Below are 15,248 nucleotides of genomic sequence, written 5' to 3' on the forward strand. Positions count from 1 at the left end.
TCCTGTGATGGTGGGTGTACGCACCCTTAACATTGAAAGAGCATAGCCAGTCTCCCCTTTTTGAAGAAAGGGAATCGAGGTGCTCAGGGAAACCATCTTGAACTTTGCTCTTTTTAAAAATGTGTTCAAGGTCCTCAGGTCTAGGATGGGACAGTCTCCCTCTTTTTTTTTGGAATCAGAAAATACTTTGAAAAGGAGTTCTACCCTCTTTCGTCAGTGGAACAGGTTCGACCTCATTGGTCCCCAATAGGGAGGAGAACTGCTTTTGAAACAGTTTGATGTGGCAAATGACCCCAACTTGGATCTAGAGGCTGATTTGGCTGGAGACGCAACAGATGTAACCTATACCCTCTTCTCCTTACAATGCAATATTTGGTGGTCATGCCCAAACTGAAGTTATTTTAGGAGAATATAATTACCACTGATATTCCGATGTGATTTGAGTCCATGACAGTTTTACTAAATTCTTTAATCAGGAGTCAGGCATGCTATCCTGATCAAACAAATAAGAAATTTAGGAATCACCAATTCAGATCTTTCCCTCAAAGTACACATTAAATCATTGGTTCAAAAGTCATTTTGGAAACTCCACATGCTCTGGAGATTAAAACCAAATCTAGACATAGCAAATTTTCGATAATGCCTAGTATTATTGCAACTCAGTTCAAGCACTGCAGATAATTCAAAATTCCAGTTAGGATCTTGTCTGGGACTTTCAAGCCTATCACTCTGATTTTAAACTCCCTATATTGGCTACCAGCTGAATTTTGTAAACAAAATCCTTACTATAATTCACAATGCTTTAAGTAATGAGGCACCATTTTGTATAAATTCATCACTTAAAATTCAATGTCCTGTTTGGAGACACAGAGGTTCAATGTCTGTTCAATATCCCTAGCAATAAATGAATCAGGCTCGTAGAACCAAGAGTGTTTGCAGTTGCAGGTGCTCTACTTTGGAACCAGTTGGTGTTGATGCTGTGCAAATAAGAGTACAGTAATTTATTTAAAAAGCAATCAAAGAAACATCTAATTCAAGCAAGTTTTTTTTATAAACTGAAAAGATTATCTTTTCATAAGTTTGTTTTTAATTTGTAAGCTCGCTGGGGTCAATCTTATTGAGGCTTAGTTTGTATTCCAAAGACATTACTGGTTTGATTTTCTTTGTATTCTTGTTGCAACTTTTGTTTGTGTTTTTCTGATTTTATGTATATGTTTTTTTATTGGCAGCCACCTAGGACACTGGATACTGAGGCGTATAAATCTTGTAAATAAATAGTAACGCTTACCTTGCCAAAAGAATTTCTTCATCCAAAAAGTGACAACAGAGCGTGGGAAATTACAGCCCTCAAATACATTCAAGATACCTCAAAATCTGGCATTCATTCCTTAGTTTTATGAATACGGAGAAAGTATTACATACTAAGCCAATAAATCTGAAATGCATCATTCATATGCAGATTCTATTGCCTCAAATAATAGAAATTGTTTAGTTCAGAGTTTGCTCACATAAACTACTATATTAGTTTTATTTTAGAATATGGTATAATTGTTATGCAGCTTAAAAGGTAGGCTAAAAATGTGCTCTGTGACATCACAATGTGCTCTGATCTAGGTAAGAAAAAGCAAGTTTGCTTACCGTAAACTGTGTTTTCATAGATAGCAGGATGAATTAGCCATGCTGTCTGGGAAGTGTCGCGATCCCGAGTAGGTGGAGTTTCTCCTAGCTGATCACACAATTTTTGACTGTGCGTTTGCACGGTAGTGTTCCCGCGCGGTTCTCTCACCTCTTCAGTTTCTTTGTAGCCAAGCGAGAGGTAAGTCAATAAGGTATATTTGTCTCTTCGTGACTGTCTAGGGAGGAGGGAGGGAACGCATGGCTAACTCATCCTGCTATCTACGGAAACACCATTTATGGTAAGCAAACTTGCTTTTTCCCATCGATAGCAGGACTGAATTAGCCATGCTATCTGGGAGTCCCAAGCTCCTGGGTTGTGTCCTTGTATATTCATTGTTTGTAGGTTTGGACATCAACCCTTGAAGTGGTAGACAGTCTCATGTTCTTTTTTGTGATAAGACTCCTGTGCCTAGTGCTGCAGACGTTGTTTGTTGTTGGAGGCAATAATGCGATGTGAAGGTATGAATGGACGACCATGTTGCCGCTTTGCAGATATCAATTAAGGGAACTTTGTTCAAGTGGGCAACTGATGCTGTGGTGGTGCGGATTTGGTGCGCCTGAGGCTTTGTGGGTAGTTTAATGGAATGTTTATTGTAGCAAAAAAGTATGCATTGTGATAGCCAACTGGCTATGGTCCTTTTTGAGACTGCATGTCCAGGATCATTCGGGTTAAAGGAAAGAAACAGTTGAGATGGCCTGGAAGTTGACAGAGTCCTTTTCTTATAGTAAGCTAACGCTCTTTTATAGTCCAACGTGTGTGAAAGTTTTTCACGCTCGTTATTGTGTGGTTTTGGCATAAAAATAGGTAGAGTTATGGTTTAAGATGAAAAAAATGTTACCATCTTAGGCAGAAAGGAAGAGTGAGGACGAAGAGTCACCTTGTCACAGTAGAATTCAAGATAAGGGGAGTAGTGAACCAAGGCTTGTAGTTCGCTGACCCTCCTTGCAGAAGTAATGGCAATGAGAAAAATGGTTTCCCATGTCATATATTTGATGTGGCTAGAGAGAGTCTAATGGTTCGAAAGGTGGAAGCATTAGTTGTTCCAGTACTACATTTAAATCCCATGGAATTGGGGGTTTAGTCACCGGTGGGCGAAGTCGGATCATTCCCTTCATGAATCTAGAAATCAACGGATGGTTAGACATTGGAAGGTTATTAAAAGGATCATGAAAAGCTGCTATACCACTGATATGAACTCGCACCGAAGTGGTGGCTAGTCCTGCTTTGTGGAGTGTGTGCAGATATTGCAGTAATTGAGTGGCCGTGGATGAGAAAGGGTTTATGTTCTTTGGAGTACACCAGTCTAAGTACCGCTGCCACTTTCCTTTGTAGTTACGTCTGGTTGAAGGTTTCCATGATGCAATAAGGATATCTTCTAATTGAGAGGATAAACATAAGGGAGTTGGTATTTGCCTTTCAATCTCCACGCTGTGAGATGAAGGGATTGGTTCATGGGGTGAAGTAATGAGCCCCCTTCCTGTGTCAGAAGATGTGAAAGATTTTGTAGCGTTATTGATGGATGAATGGAAAGTTTCACGCAATATGCGTACCAGGGCTGTCTCGGCCACGCTGGGGCTATTAATATCATGTCTGATACATCTTGGATGCATTTCTGAATCATTTGAGATATGAGTGGAATGGGTGGAAAGGCGTACATCAAGCCTGGCTTCCATGGAATGAGAAAGGCATCTGGAGCAATCCTTTGATTGCTGGGATAAACTGAGCAAAAGGTTTGGACTTGTCTGTTTGCTTCCGTGGCAAAGAGGTCTATTCTGGGAAACCCCCACTGTTTGAAAATGTTTTGCGCCACCTCTGGATTTAAGGTCCATTCGTGTGGATGAAAAATCCGACTGAGACGATCTGCTGTTACATTGTCCAGACCTGGAAGATAGGGTGCTTGAATTGACACTTGGGCTTTTATTGTCCAATGTAGAATTCGTGTTGCTTCCTGGCATAGAGTCCAGGAACTGGACCCTCCTTCCTTGTTTATGTAAAACATGGCTACCTGGTTGTCTGTATATACCACGAGGCTTGATCTCCTTATCTGATCCGAGAATGTTTGAAGTGCCATCCAAATGGCTCATAGTTCCAGGAGATTGATCTGGTATGTAGATTCCTGAGGGGTCCACAGACCTTGAGTTTTCAATTCACCCAGATGTGCCCCCCAACCCTTGTTGGAGGTATCCGTGGTCAGAGTTATCTGATGAGGCAGTAAACGGAATAGAGCTCCCGAAGAAAGGTTTTTGGGAAGGAGCCCCCATCGAATGCCCTCTTTCATTGCATTCGTAATTTGAATTCTGGTGCTGAGTGGTTGTATGAATTGAGACCACAGAGTCTTTAAACCGCATTGTAAGCGGCGCATGTGAAGTCTGGTGTGAGGAACTACATAGATCGCTGCTGCCATATGACCCAGAAGTTGGAGAACCTGGCGTGCAGATGTCCGGTTTCTGTGAAGCAGGTTGTGAATCAATGATTGTATGTTCTGCATCCTGTCTGGAGGAAGGTATGCTCTCTGTTCGACCGTATTTATGAGAGCACCTATGAACTGAAGTAGCTGAGTAGGTTATAGGTGAGACTTCTCGAAATTGATAAGAAATCCCAACCTCTGAAGGCATTCGATCATGCTTAACGTATGATCTCTCAGTGTAGACTGATCCGATGCTACTATTAACCAGTTGTCCAGATAGGGAAAAATTTGGATCGAAAGTTTCCTTAGGTGAGCCACCACCACTGCTAGACATTTGGTGAATACTCTTGGAGCTGAAGATAGGCCAAATGGGAGTACCTTGTATTGGTAATGTATATTCTGAACCTGGAAACACAGGTAATGCCACGAAGACGGGTTGATTGGTATATGGGAATATGCATCCTTCAGGTCGATGGAACATAGCCAATCGTTGTGCTGAATCAGAGTTAGGATATTTTTGAGAGACATCATTTTGAATTTCTCTCTCTGGTATGTGTTTGAGTAGTCTGAGATCTAGAATGGGTCGTAGGCCCCCTGACTTCTTTGGAATGAGGAAATATTGGGAATAAAACCCTTGGTGATGTTGATGAAGGGGGATAATCTGTATAGATTGTTGAACTTGTAGGTTGTTCAATTCCGCAATGAGGGATGTGAAGTGGGATTGTATCATCCTCTTCGGAGGAATATGAGGAAGGAGTGGATTGAAAATTTAGAGCGTAACCATTTTTTTATAATGTTGAGTACACACTGATCTGAAGTGATGGATTCCCAATTGTGGAGAAAAAATTGACGTCGTCCTCCTATGAATACCGGCAGTGGTGGTGGCTGTATTCATTTCAAAAAGAGGAAGCTTGTTTTTGTTGAGGGGCAGGTGTTTGCTTTACTTGTTTTTGTTGTCTGGCATGACCCCTAGAACTTGGTGGAGCTGTGTTTCTTGGTGGGACGTACGGTTGAGGTCTGTACTGTGAATATGGCCTATTGTATGGTCTGGAGTAATACCGGTGACGGTAAGGATAAATAGATGTTGCGATTTTTGAGACTCTGCAGGAGTGGTAAGAGATAATACAGCTGCACTTTGTTCCTTCAAATGGGAGATTATCTCCAAACTTATCCCCAAACAGATTGTCACCCGTGTATGGGATATCTGCTAGCTTCTCATGTACATCAGTCTGAATTGCGCTGGCTCTGAGCCAAGCCATACGCCTGGCCACTATAGCCGAAGCAGATGCTCTTGCTGAAGATTCAAAAGACTCGTAAATAGAGCACAGTAAATGCCCGAGGCCTTCTTCCATATCTAAGAAAGATTGGTGGTGTGTATTGTCCTCCGATAGACATAGTGGACGCAGCTTTTGGAGTGATTCGAAGAGGTACAGCGTAGTGTAGAACTGATGATGCTGTATTCTGTTCGTGAGCATGGAGGAGTGATACATTTTCTTCCCAAAGTCATCCAGGCATTTATTCTCTCTGCCCGGCGGTGTGCTTGAATGCAATTTATTATGTTTAGGTTTGGATACGGCTGATTCTACCACGATGGATTGGTGGTGAAGTTGGGCAGACTCGTAAATTGATGAATTATGCATCTTGTATTTAATATCAATTTTTCTTGAAGTAGCAGATGTTGAGAAAGGAGTTTTCCAGATTTTGAATAGTAGATTTTCTAATACAGAGTGAGGAGGAAGAGCAGTGGGCTCGGGAGAAGATTCAAATATTTTTAATATTCTGAGCATTTCAGCTCTGGGGTCAGGTATCCTTCCTGTTTTTACCTGGAGAAGACTGCCTACTTTCTCAATAAATTTTGCATAGGTCAAGTCCTCCGGAGGAGAATACGGTTCAGGTAGGCCTTCCTGAGGATCAGATGGCATCCCTGTTGAAGAATTCAAAGAATGAACTGATTCCGGAGAACCTGGACTAATAAGGCTGAGTTGGTGTATATTCTTTGGCCGGTTCCAAAGGTGCTACACCTGGAGGCGAGATAGGAGAACCCTCTGGAGAATGCTGTGGTGGTAATTCTTTCGTTTTTTCCAGTTCTTGAAAAAGAGCTGAGAATATCTGAGATTTTCGTCATAGTAGATGCCGCCAAAGTACCTTGTGGAGGAATATGTAATTTCTGCTTTGGGGCTTTTGTTGGAATTGCCGCAAATAAAATGTCCTCAGGTACTTTACTTTTCCCTTGTGTTGACCTTGAGAAGGTATAATAGGCGAAGGGGCAAATACATTTTGTTAATGGAATTTGCAAGGATGGATAGTGTCTCCTCTCTAGAAACCGATGAGAGACTGGCCAAAGAACTATCACTAGGAGGAGAACGGCCTGATTATTTATTTATTTGAAACTTTTATATACCGGCGTTAGTGGGGACATCACACCGGTTCACATATTAACAGCAGAACAGAAGATTACATTATAACAGGGCAAAGGAACATGGAATGGGAGAACGAGAGTGAAGCATAGAAGGATAGAGAACAAGCCGCAGGGGCATTAAACAAGAAATTAAAAACAATTTACAGTATTGGTGGTATTATATACATGGAGTTATGTACAGTATTAGTGGTATTATATACAACAGTTACTTAGCTATTATATACAACAGTAATGATTAGGTGCAAGAGCTGGACTGATTATAAAGATTCAGATGCCGAGAAACCTTCAATGTCTACGTCAGAAGTTATGGAGATTCTTGATGAGCTTGTAGATCTTACTATCTGTTTGTCAGAAGCTGTATGATGTAACTTATGGCGATGTTTGCCCGATGCACTGCGGTCTGGTGATTGCAGCTGCATTCTTTTTGCACCATGCGCCCTAGGGGTGTCAGGCAATGACCTATGCTCCGTAGGTGCACCGTGCAACAGGCTGTGTGCCGTGGCTGCTCCGTATGACGCATCGAGGATGCGTCGTCGCGGCAATGCGCCATATAACTTGAACGCTTCGTGCTTCGTTCATGTGTCGTCTCGTTTCAAAGCGTCATTTCCTTTTTAACGACGCTGACGACGCAGGCTCCGAAGATGTACTCGCCGGTACTTTGCACCAAAGTTCCTCTCCTGGATCCCCGGCTTTTGAACGAGGCCTTGAGGGTGTGCGAGACTCTGGCCTGGAACATTTAGCGGGTCTTCAAGTCCTGCTGGTCCCAGCGAGGATGCCTGCTTCGGATGGGCCTTATCCAACTGGACAGAGAATGGTGGGGCCAAAGTGCCCATACGGAGCCTCTCCATCTTTGGGGCCCGGTGTTGCTGGGCCCACGGAGACATCCTCCCGCAGTCCCGACACGATTTCTGATCGTGGTCTGGGCCCAAACAGATGTAGCAATAATTATGTCCATCAGTGATGGACATAATTTTGCCACACTGACAATATTTGAACCCAAAGGGTTTCGGAGCCATCTGGGATGAGAAATCTTGTGAAAAAAACGTGAAAAATTCGGCGAAGAAAAATCCAGTCAGGCAAAAATTTGCTAGGAGAAAAAACCCTGCGTGTGAACAGCTCGCGGAAAAAAATGAAACTGAAGAGGTGAGGGAACCCGTGCGGGAACACTACCGCACAGATGCAGAGTCAAAAACTTTGTGATCAGCTAGGGGAAACTCCGCCTATCGACGGGAAATGGAATCAACTGCTTACCATAAGCAGTAATCAATATCAAGGCAGCTTTAAAAGGTCGGTCCAGTGGCACTGCCAAACAGAGAACCTGGTTTCAATTCCTGCATTAGGTCTTCTGCTTCCCGGGATGGCTAATGACATTGCAACATGCTCAGACCTTCTAGGAAGCTCAGCTAAACTGACCCATTTCCCCAAAGGAAACAGAAACGTGAGCTGGGAGTCACTGGGTGTTCTGTGGTCCAAATTTAAATGAAACCAAATGAATGGTTCAAATGTAATTAGGGATGAAGGAGGCAGGCACACAGACCAGATGAGCATAGAGGGCCAGTTTCTCTAGGGTAACCCAGGCACAAGATGCTGTATAGCCAGGGTCAGCAATATCCGGCATTTGTGTCACATGAAGCCTCCCAGCCAGCATGCCAGAACCATGAGCAGTTTCAAAAATGAATAAAAGCATTCACCCTTATTTTGAATGTGGTTTATATCCACAAAACATTTTTGCTGACAGTGATACTTTAAATACATTAAACAATTTTATCAACAAGCTGAAGAAAGGACCTTCATAACACTCGTACATGCAATAGACTGAGCATGAAATGCCTGGGTCAGCTTTAATCATGGGTCCATTACTTTCACATGGAAAACATTTACTCTTCATTTTATTTGCATTAAAAAAATTGATTACTTCCCTTTTATTGGAAAAAAATAGATATAAACCACAATATATAAAAAAAAATAGATATAAACCACATTCAAAAATAGAAATAAACCACATTCAAAATAAGGGTGAACGCTTTATTCGTTTTTGTATACCTTCTAACTGCATTCTCATTGGACTCGCTCTGTTTTTTGATCCTCCAATTATTTGAGTCAAACTGGTGAGCCAGGTGTGGCAATTTTGCAATGCTTGTAATTATCAGAACCAGCCGCAACTTTAGAAACTGCGTGAAACGCCGGCATTCAAGGAGGAAGCAAGCTTGAGGGTGGGTGTAGCCTGTACACCAGAGAGCTTGCTTTTATGAGAATATTTTTAAAAAGCCATACTGGGTCAGAGCAAAGGTCCGTCAAGCCCAGCATCCTGTCTCCGATCCAAGTCACAAGTACCCGGTAGGATTCCAAAGAACAGATCCAGTCCTTTTTTTGCTCATGACCAAGAAGAAACTGTGGCTCTTAGATCTATATGGCTAATGGTTTATGGAATTTTCCTCCAGGAACCTCTCTAAACCCAGCTATGCTAACTTCACTCACCACCAAATCCCACATATTAAGTCTGAGGTCCCGAAGGTTAAGAAAAAGTAAAAAAAAAAAAAAAAATTTGAAGTAGGCCCGTGGCTTGAAAACCGGATGCTCAATTTTGCCGGCGTCCGGTTTCGGAACCCGTGGCTGTCAGCGGGCTTGAGAACAGACGCCGGCAAAATTGAGCGTTGGCTGTCAAACCCGCTGACAGCCGCCGCTCCTGTCCCTAAAGAGGTGCTGATTTCCCTAGCGCCTCTTTTTACCTGTTTCTACCGCCAGACCTAATTTGCATACTGAATCGCGTGCACAGGAGTGGCCTGTTCGCCCGCTCTCCCACGGGCTTTACTGTATCGGCCCGATTGTTTACTTTTAACCACTGCCATGCACTGGGCTGAGGATTTCAAAAGTATTGTGAACCATGAATCCAAAATCCTTTTCTTGGGTAGTGATGGCCAATATGGAACCCAGCACAAGGTACCTGCAATATGGATTTATTCTTCCCTATGACATTAAAATTTTCATCTGCCATTTAGATGCCCCGTGCTCCCACAATTCCCTGCAGCTGGATGATGATCTATCAACTTTGAATAATTGTGAGTCATCTGTAGTTTGATCGCCTCACTTACTACTCCCTTTTCCAGAAGCCTGGATTCCAGTAGCACACCCAGTAAAAAAAAAATAAGTCCTCTATTCACGTCTCTCCATTGAGAAAAGTGACCATTCAGTCCCAATCTGTTTTTTTTTTTTAGTCAGTTATCAGTCCAAAACTGAACATTGCCTCTTATCCCATGACTAATTTCCTGATGAGTCTTTCATGAGGAACTTTGTCAAACACCTTTACAAATTCCACATAAACTATAGCAACCAATTCACCATTCTTCACATATTTGTTAAGCCCTTCAAAGAAATCTAACAGTCTCATCATTGTACAGAGAGTGAGGGCCTTGGTTATGATAAATGTTTATTAGATTAGAATTTTATTTATTTATTTTAAAGAAGCCAATGATTTTTTAACCCAGTTATCGTTTGATTTTAATGCTAAAAAAAGAAGTTTGGTTTGTTTTAATAGGTGGTTTTACAAATCCATCATTTAATCGATTTCAGTACTTTTAATTGAAATATTAAATTCAGTAAGCTTTATGGTATGAGGTGTTTTGCTGAATGATGCTTACCTGGAACAGTTCCTGGGTGTATCGCCTGCTGTGAGCTGCCGATTAGCCAGGATGTTTGTGTTAACTCGTGATTACAGCTGCATGCATCGTGTGGAAGTCTGGCACTACTAGAAAGCTAAAGGAGCAAGAACAGTCTGCAGCTTCAGAAGCAGTAAGAACCTTTCCTGCTGGACTCTAGAAACCATCTATCCGGCCTAGAGCACCAACGTCACTGATTCCCTCTCTCCCATGATCGGAGGACACCGCCCTCTCAGACCCCTGGCTGCCACCACTTAAGCTATAATTGTTTTAGAGGGTAGAGGATGCTTGCAATTTATCATCAGGCCTTTTGGATTTTTACCCACCACCCCCATCTCTCTAGTCAGGATTTTTGGCATTCTTCCTTTCATTATTTTTTTCTTCTTAAATCGCTCACACCTCACACAATACTTCCCCATACTCCTTTTACAAGCTCCTTGACAGTAATGACATCAGCACTCATACTGAATCTATAACAGGAATACTCCTCCCTATGCATGCCAAATATACTCCTTTAGAGGATTAGGGGGAGAGACTGTACCTGTAAGCCCAGAGCACTGGCTACCACTCTTATTGAGGTTGGCAGTGCCCGAGAGACATTACACCGAGGCGCACAGTGCAGCAATTACAGTCAAGGGCAAACATGCAGCAACACGCTTACGACAAAAACGTTTCAAGCCTCGAAAGAGCGCATTCACTTCAGACCCGCCTGCCTTCAAAACTGGCTTCAAAAGTTAGCCGAATCCCACCAAAGACAGCTCGGACTGGAGCTTGAAACCGATTTCTAACTTAAATGGAGGACTATGTTTACGCTGCCTTCGCTTTTCTGGCCTAGGGTTGAAGAATGAAATTAGGCCTCAAGCGATGCAGGCATTCTTTTGTGCTCTTCTCTTAGTAGGGAGTCGCCTTCCCACCACCCCCGAAAGGAGGATCAGGGAAAGCGGAGGTCACCAGTTCACCCAACAGGGCTGCACAGAACGCAGGGCAGGTCACGGGAGGAAGCCGAAGACACGCTCAGCTCTCACAGCCTGAGAGGTTATTTCTCCAGCCTGGCTTCAGACCTTGCAGCATTACCGTTCACCACAATGAACTCGTGGGGCTTTGCACAGAATTGGCTGCTCAGTGGCGTTTACTGTATCGAACACAGATTGCTGCCCAGGCTTTTATGTCTCAAGTTACCTGTTCAAGCAATTCAGTACATTAATTTCACCAGCATACCAACTTACACATTCTCTGACACAGCAATTGTCAGTTTGGCCTCCCTCCCTTTTTGCAGACCTGTTTGACACTCAAAGGACAACAACGTAATGCATATTCCAAGGCTGCCTCCATTTCTACCTCTGAGGTAGGTCTTTTTTTTTGGGGGGGGGGGCGGCGGCATGGGAGGGCCATCCTCGGCAGTTTCTTCCTGCTCCTTTGGGCTTCCAGCTCAAAACCAAACAGCCTCCATTAAGCCTTCGTTTGTAACTACCTGGGGAATTTTCCCTTGTTTTATATCCCTGTCCCCCTCAAAGCTCATGTAACCCAATCATTGCAGCAGCAGTCATTAGCTGGGGCATCAGGAACTGTGGCTCCTTCCAGAAACCTGAAGACATGGGCCTAAACCCTGCCACCAGGTGTCACTATCGAACAATGGTCAAGGCTCCTCCACCCCTCGGCCTCCAGGAGGCTGTAAACGCAGCTTCCGCAGCTGCGGCCAATCCAGGAGTCCTGGCCTGGGAATCAAAACAGTGCACTACCACAAAGCCAGACCATGCAGGTCGTTTTAAATTGTCCAAAACATGGGCAATACCTGGGAACACTCTGGATTTCAAAATGGAACTGCCAGGTCTCCGGACCGACACCTAAAACCTCCAGGTGCCCTGCTGCTGCAGAGATGGGAATGATATCCTCCCCGTCACCTGCTCTGGTGGGCAGGAAGAAGGGAGAAAACGTCTATCGAGCCCTGCTAGCAGGAAGAAGGTGGTGGCTGCTGAGTGGCCCTTCGGCCTAGGGAAGAAGTAGAAGATGGCATGGCCTGAAGGAGTCCCATCGGCTGCAGGTGACCTAAGAACAAGGTTACTGTCTGTGGTGAGTTTGGGGCAGAGAGATAGGAAGAGTACCCATGTGCGGGCGCGGTGGGAGTACATGGGAGTAGGCGTGCGTATGTGGTGGGAGGGAAGAGGAGTGTGAGCGAGCTGGCATGCGATGAGAGCACGAGAGTGAATATGCAAGAGCGTTAATGTATGAAAGAGGGCTTGCGCGAGTACCACTGAACCTGTCCCATCCCCCAATCAATGAAAATCTCAGGGTGACTGTAAATTGAAAGTTCCCAGGTCTCCCAATGCTCATCTTTACATTTCGGATACAGATTACGCATTCCGACAATGGTGTTGCTCATCCATGTTCTGCTGTGATGCATCAGTTCTATGCCTGCTCTGCACTTAATCATCAATAGAGCTTAGGTTTAACTCATCTGTTTATGTCGTCTTTGTAAGACAAAATATTTTAAGTATGCTCACCGGGACTGTACCTTAGCAACAATATTGTAATTGTCGTCTATTTTAAGACTGTATTATGTAATGTTTCCATGATTCTATTTTCTCTACTTTGGTGTGTAGGAACATGAAAATATTGAAGAATGTATTGAAAAATAAAGTTCCAATTACCACAGTCCTCTCACTGAATTTATATATTTGGATTGTTGGTTACTTGGGGGTCCTCAACCTCTCCCCCCACTTTTGGTCCCTAAAAAACTGCTTACTATCCACCAAAAACTAGAACAAACAGGGATTAAGCATCCTTGCAGGGAAGAGTTTTGACCAGATCTCTGCTATAATTAGGAAGACAAGCAAAGCGCACACAAAAAAAAAAAAAAAAAACAACCCCAAGCTGAAACTAAGTGCTGGAAATCTACAGAGGATTTGAAACGACTGAGGAAAACGGAAGCAGGCAACATAAAACTTCCCATCACCTGATGCCCACTCCATGGGGTAATGCTGCTTGGCACCTCATCCTGGAAGAGCTGGTGACAAGTTCAGTATAGCTAGGATCACAAGTCTCTGCCTCCATTTATATTTAGGGAGGCAGGGAGAGAGGAGGATGATTTTAGATGGCTCGTCTGCTTCCCCATCCTGAGAAGCCTAGCTTTGCTTCATAGAACATAAACTTAATTTAAAAGCTGCCAAGAGAACTGAAACAAAAATGAAAACATAAAACAAACAAAAAAAAAAATTGCACGCCAAGGTGTCTTCTCTTTATTCTATAAAAAACTGTCCGTGCACCCTAATCCCAGCCAGCAGCACCATCTGTTCTCCCAGTACAGAGATCCCCATACGGCTCTGTCAATTAACCTTATTTCTGATTTATAAAATCAAGCATCCGCCCTCTCCCTGGACCTCCCCCGGTGCATTCGATGAAGAATACCCTAAAAACAGCCAAAACCAAAGTCCCATCCACTGCAACAATACAGAGAGAGCCTCGGGAGATTAGAGCACAGAGAGGATGTGGACAAAGAATACCCCCACCAGCTACAGACGATATTGGGGCACCGATCTACAGCTACCAGTCTCTGGCATAAACAAGGCAGCTGTGCAACGAGGCTCAGAGTGAAAGGGAAGACGGGATTTGGAGCCAAAGCAATAACAGCATGGGAAAAAAAAAAACCAGAGTGCTGCAGCTCCTCAAAACTAGCGTCAAACTCGCCGAAACATCTGTAACGGGGCCTCCTTTACAGGAAATGTCATGTGTAACCTGGTGTTGGGGCCACAGGGAACAACCAGATTTCACCTCTCTTTGTATGTGGGGTGGACCTGGTGATGTCGGCGCATCCTCTGTACATCTCTATTTTTAGTCCAATGTTACAGAAAATAACCTGACCTGGCGCGCAGCCACAAATAACAGATCAGCCACACAGTTCAAGTCATTGCACGGATCTCAGAGAGTACCAAGTGCTTACCGTTATAGGAGAGGCGAGGTTTGCTCAGACACATTATAAAGTGCATTTCCATCTCGTCAGAAGCCACGGACTTGGAGCAAATGGGGCACTTGAAGCCTAGAAGGAAGGAGAGAGAAAAAGAGGGCATGAGAGGCGTGCAGGGAGTAGCCTTCTTCCAGTCCCCGGCAGTCGAGACCTGGAGCCGTGGGAGGAGGCAGGGACACACTCACAAGCAGTGAAATGCAGCACAGACAGATCGCCACTTGATTAAAGTTTTTTCATGAAAGCAGAACTCTCCCCCATGCCATCCTCACAGTAGATCTACCCCTTTACAGTTTGCTCAGTAGTTCTCAGAAGCCCCTGGGAACAGTCGTGTTAGAAAAGTTTTGCAGCTTGCTGCTCATATACAGGAATCCTCTGAAATTCTACTAAAAATGCCTCAGTTCTGCAGCAACACCCACACATTTAACAAATCTTCGCAGAAAGCTGATATTCAGGCTACATTTTGGGGGACACTTCTCCTCTGTCCCACTAGGATTTAGGGCTGCCCGTCGCTTTGCATACCTCCCTGATTATGAAGAATATAGGGGGCCACGTTTTTCACAGGGCCAAACTGCAACAGATGGAATCAGGACATCAATCCATCCCAACCTCATTCAAACCATGCACAAACGCAGCCATGAAGGGCAAATAAAGAGTTCCAGGTCCATCCAGTCTGCCTGATACACCACCCCCCCCCCCCCCCCCCTTGCATCTCCAGCTTTCCCCACAGTAACCCCAAGATGAAGCATCCTCTGTGCTTGCCCCCACAGCGCCATGAATTCTATATTACTGGTTATGTCACCACCTTCACTAGGATATTCCACGCATCCAATCTTTCCGTGAAGAAATGCGGCCTTGTTGCTCCCAAATCTAAACCCCTCCCCACACACACAGTCAAGGCTTGGTCGTTCTACCCTTGCAAAGTAATCCGCACTTAGCACCGCCGTGGTCTGGGAGGCTCGAGCTCAGCCTGCAGAGAATCTGCTTAGCCAATTCTCATTCTTTTTCCCCCCACTACCCGAGTCAGCAAGTCTCACGCAGAGCAACACAAGACAAGAATGATGACTGGAAGATGGCAATCTGGCTGAATGCATCAGCACCGCAGGCCAAGTAATTTATAAGGAAAGGAC

At 44.1% G+C, this 15,248-nt stretch overlaps 1 protein-coding gene across 1 annotated transcript in view; it reads right to left on the reverse strand.

Annotated features, from left to right (window-relative positions):
• ZNRF1 (zinc and ring finger 1) overlaps positions 1-15,248 on the reverse strand; it is a 235,969-nt gene that overhangs the window by 96,199 nt on the left and 124,522 nt on the right. Inside the window, exon 2 of the mRNA XM_029608873.1 lies at positions 14,098-14,193. Within this exon, the coding sequence (XP_029464733.1) occupies positions 14,098-14,193 (96 nt within the window). The remainder of the gene's footprint in view (positions 1-14,097; positions 14,194-15,248) is intronic.

The sequence above is a fragment of the Rhinatrema bivittatum genome, chromosome 7 (genome assembly GCF_901001135.1).
Source record: "Rhinatrema bivittatum chromosome 7, aRhiBiv1.1, whole genome shotgun sequence".
NCBI classification, from domain to species: Eukaryota; Metazoa; Chordata; class Amphibia; order Gymnophiona; family Rhinatrematidae; genus Rhinatrema; species Rhinatrema bivittatum.